Source organism: Morone saxatilis, unplaced genomic scaffold (assembly GCF_004916995.1).
Source record: "Morone saxatilis isolate NCDOM2014 unplaced genomic scaffold, NCSU_SB_2.0 Contig8, whole genome shotgun sequence".
NCBI lineage: Eukaryota > Metazoa > Chordata > Actinopteri > Moronidae > Morone > Morone saxatilis.
Genome location: NW_023340257.1, coordinates 3,002,145 through 3,006,670, shown reverse-complemented (window position 1 = coordinate 3,006,670; position 4,526 = coordinate 3,002,145). Strand labels below are relative to the sequence as shown.

At 39.2% G+C, this 4,526-nt stretch overlaps 1 protein-coding gene across 1 annotated transcript in view; it reads left to right on the top strand.

Moving 5' to 3' along the window:
- The window catches only part of sorl1 (sortilin-related receptor, L(DLR class) A repeats containing), a 49,658-nt gene that overhangs the window by 12,358 nt on the left and 32,774 nt on the right, over positions 1-4,526 (top strand). The window contains exons 5-6 of the mRNA XM_035680368.1: positions 441-633; positions 2,440-2,557. Of these exons, the coding sequence (XP_035536261.1) occupies positions 441-633; positions 2,440-2,557 (311 nt within the window). The remainder of the gene's footprint in view (positions 1-440; positions 634-2,439; positions 2,558-4,526) is intronic.

The window sequence follows — 4,526 nt, the reverse complement described above, 5'->3', positions numbered from 1 at the left end:
TGGCCAAGGCTCATTGATGAACGTGGGGAGTGAAGGCTGGCCCGTGTGGTCCGATCCAACAGACAAGCTACTGTAGCTCAAACTGCTGAAACAGTTAATGCGAGTTCTGATAGAAAAGTATCAGAACACACAGTGCAGAGCAGTTTGTTGCTATGGGGCTGCAGAATATTATTCGTAATGTTATGGCTGATCAGTGTATGTGAAAATCTGAATTAATGGCCCTTAATTTTGAAATAATTTGTCCTTGAAAAGTGCATCAATTACAAAAAGAGTGACAACATCTCTATTCTAAAAGTAAATGGTGTTTTAATGAAAGCAAATCATTGCTCATTAATTTGCTGTATCAGCTGTTGTGGTACATTAAGCAAATATGTGTTACTCCCTGACCCTGATGAAGATGATGATGATGATGATGGTGGTGTATCCCATCTCTGTTTCAGGTACTTTGCCAATGAGCCTTTTGCAGACCTGCACCGCGTGGAGGGGCTGCGCGGAGTCTTCATCGCCACACTCATCAACGGCTCGGTCAGCGAGGACAACATGCGATCAGTCATCACCTTCGACAAGGGGGGGACATGGGAGCTGCTTCAGCCGCCTGCTGCCGACAGCCTGGGAGGAACCGTGGACTGCCAGGTACACAGTTTGTGTTACTGTGTGACTTTGGTGATCCATACTTGTTAAAACACCAAAGTGGTGGCTTTGAACAGAGCGTGGATAGATATAACGACTCAGTTCCCTGTTGGAAAGGGCTGTCTGACTGCAAGGTAAAGTGGTGAAAATATTCTAGATATAGCATACGGCTACGTTCGATTCCAACCTGTGGCCCTTTGCTGCATGTCAAAAAAGCATAAAAAGCACCCCCCAAAAAAATCCACAAAAACTTTTGAGAGTTTGTAAGTGCTTCTCATGTAGATAATCACTTCCTGCCCTCCATCGGCAGTTTGTGCCATACATCATGTGCAAACAGGCTATTGATTAATAGTTAGTCTGTGGCAAAAGCTTCTCTGATGTAACAATTGTCTCTTTAAATGGAATATATTTGGATTCTGGACTGTGGGTCACAAAGCTGGGTTACAATTACAGTTGGGCCCTGTGGCCCCAGTCCCTGAAGTGCAGAGGTTTTTTGTATATTAATTGGTTTTGGTAATTTGATTAATTGCAAATTTGTTGTGGAATTTGCACCACTGAAGTACAAAATCAACCATAAGGCAGGTGGTGTCATTATATATATTGTACTCATATGATTATATATTTCTATATATACGTATATTCAAGATAGGTGTAACTAAATGATAAATGAACACAAGTATTTTCCAGCATAGGAGTACTGGTTGCACTGGGTACACGCACACACATTTAGGTGGGGCTTCAGTAGGGGATAAGCAGGTTAATTAATCCAGGCGTGGATTGGGTCAGACCAAACATGCAATTTAAAGCTCTGGTGATGGGCATGTTACCCTACTTTCTGACAATCTATAGACAAACTCAACAAACAACAATAATTAAGGAATTGATAGATAAAGCAAAACTTAAAGTAATCATGCTTACAGCCTTGTTCTCATGCATCCTAGTATCCTAGTTATATTTTACTGTTGTACCAATACTTGTGCATTAGAGCTGCTTGTGTATTCTGTGCTCAGATCCGTTATTTATAACTAAATCACTAAATTGCAGACTTTTTTATGTAATGAAATTGAAAGTGATAATTTTTGATAATGACAGCTCATTGAGGCAGAATGTCACAAGTTTTATTGAGTTATGCAAACTGACTCCTGCTGGTAGTTTATGGTATAAAAAAAGGATCAAACCTTTTATACTGGAGGTGTTTTTGATCTGTACTGAATTCCAATAGCAGCGTATTGCTGCCATGCCAGAGAAATAAAAACCAATCAGTATCACATTATAACTTGAAATGTTTATTGCTGTAATAAAATATGTATATATCACATTATAACAACATACTTTCACGCCATTACAGCATACAAACATATCACATTATGATGTTGTTATAGCAATATAATATTTATCTTGTTAAAACGTTTTTTTTAAATTTCACGTTAAACATTACAACTTGTGTTGTTCCACGTTATATCGTTATAGCGTATATTGTTATGACATAAGTCATCATGTTATACCCTGACACATTTACCGTTATTACAAAATAGGTTTCTTGTTATACCAGGATATAACTATGTCGTAATAACAATAAAACTATCTTGTTATAACAACCTTTCACATTATATCCTGATACTGATCCATTTTGGCAAACCAACATTTCTAACCTTACTTTCTATTTCTAGTTCGTTCTTTCTCTGTATAGTAGTTGACCTGAGTCTTGTGACGTAACTGGGTGTTAAAGCAAAAAGAAGAGTTTTGAAAACTACTAAACGACATCCTCTGACTCTCCTCTCCTCTTCTCTCCCTCCCTCTTCCGTTCAGCTCAGTAAAGGTTGCTCACTCCACCTGGCCCAGCGCTGGAGCCAGCTGTTCAACATCCAGCTGAGGAGGATGCCCATTTTATCCAAGGACTCTGCACCAGGACTCATCATGGCCACAGGTGGGACAACCAGCAGCAGCATCACTGATAAAGAGTTTTTTAGGAATCTCTTAATACCAAGATAACTTCGAATCTCTGGAATCTGTGTGATGGACAGAAAAATAATCTTTTATAAAAGTCCCTTTGGCAGGAGTGTCTCTTTAAGTATTTCTTAATCAAGACAGATGAAAGACTTTGTGTGCCATCTGTTGGGGGGTGATCTCTCTGACAGAGCTGGAGCCGGGCGAGTCATTTTTCTGTAACTTCCTGTTGTTCTGATAACACAGATAGTCCTCCCCACACAGGAAACAAGCAACACAAACTGTACAAGTCTTCCTCTGTGGTGAAAAAGCTGTATTTCTAGTCTGTCTAAGTAAATGTCCACTTCCTGTATTGCCTAGAACACAGGAAATGCGGTTGCAGTGCCAGAGAGTCTGTCAGTGTTTTGAAGTTTGTCACCCCTCTCAAACCCATAGCTGAAAATCAAAAGTCACTGGTAACGGGAGAACAGTTCCAACATGTTGCAGAGAGATGAATTCCTCAGGGTGAAGTGGAATGAGTCCTCCTGCTGAAGAAGCAGAGTTTGAAGCCTCTTTGCCTCTTCACAGCTGGTGAAAAGCATCGATTTGGTGATACTCTCCAGTGTCAAGGAGACCGCTTCCCCTGCACCCAGCCAGTCCCTCTAATTAAATTCTTATTAGATAATGGGCATGGAAAGAGAGAGGGAGAGAGAGAGAGGAGGAGGAGTAGGAGGAGGGAGGACTGGCAATCGCCGGCACCGTCCGCTTCGTTATCGCTCTCAAACAGATGGGCTAATTACTGCTGCAGCGCCCAGCGGGCACTCGACGGGTCAAACACACTCATGAAAACAGGCTTGCATATACATACACAAACTGCACAGACATGTTTACATACACAACAACCTGAATAAACTGCTCATATATTCCTCTGCACGTTTGACCAGTATGTCATTCCAGATTATTAATTATAAATATATGTAGAAAAACAAATATCATGAGTTTATATTATTAGAGTGTATCATGCGGCGCTGAAAGTTTGTCATTGCAACCAGAGTTACTATAATTAGTTTTTTTATTATTTTTTATTTTATTTTTTGTTTTTAATTCAGTTATTTTCAGTTTATTTTTTATTGTTTGAAAATGTTTAGGTTTAGTTCAGTTTTTATTATTTATTAGATTTATTAGATTTAGATTTAAGACTTTCAGAATGGGTATTACAATACAAACACATTGACCCACAGTTTTTTATTTTTATTCCAGTATCCAAAATGCCTTTTCACAAATGGAGTCAGTCAACTCGAGCTGTGCTGCTATACACACATGACATGCCTCACTCCATAATCACTAACCCAGCGCACCCTTCCAATCTGGTGGTCTATTTAAACTGCACAGTTTCCCAGCTCTCCCTCTGCTCTGTCAATGCCACTGCATCCACCTGTAGGCTCTGGCTAGGGTTTAAGGTATTTGCTCATCAATCCCCAATATCTCTATGTAAACATATCTGCAGGGAGTGATGAGGTTGGAGCTTAGACGCCAAAATCTAAATATGCTATACTGCTGTAGTAAACATTTCAAATGTGAGTTGACTGACTGAACTAAGCTAGTGTCGCTCAAACTTACTAGTAAAAGCCTACAAAAATCTTTTTGAACTTAGAAAACTAAATTGATGTTACTTCAAATTTCTGATGAAAACTGTTTCAATAGTTGTTCTGAGTTAAAATAAATAAATCGCATTGCTGTGTATATAGCAACCTGTTCATGGTTCAGGTCATGGACATACATGATTTGAGGCTGTATGAGACTAACTTCAATTTGGTGTTTGTTCACATCGTATGATGCAAATCCCCCATACACTTTTTTAAAGGTCCAGTGTGTAACATTTAGGAGTCTCTCTTCTCAGAAATGGAATATAATATTCATAGGTATGTTTTCATTAGTGTATAATCACCTGAATATAAGAATCATTGTGT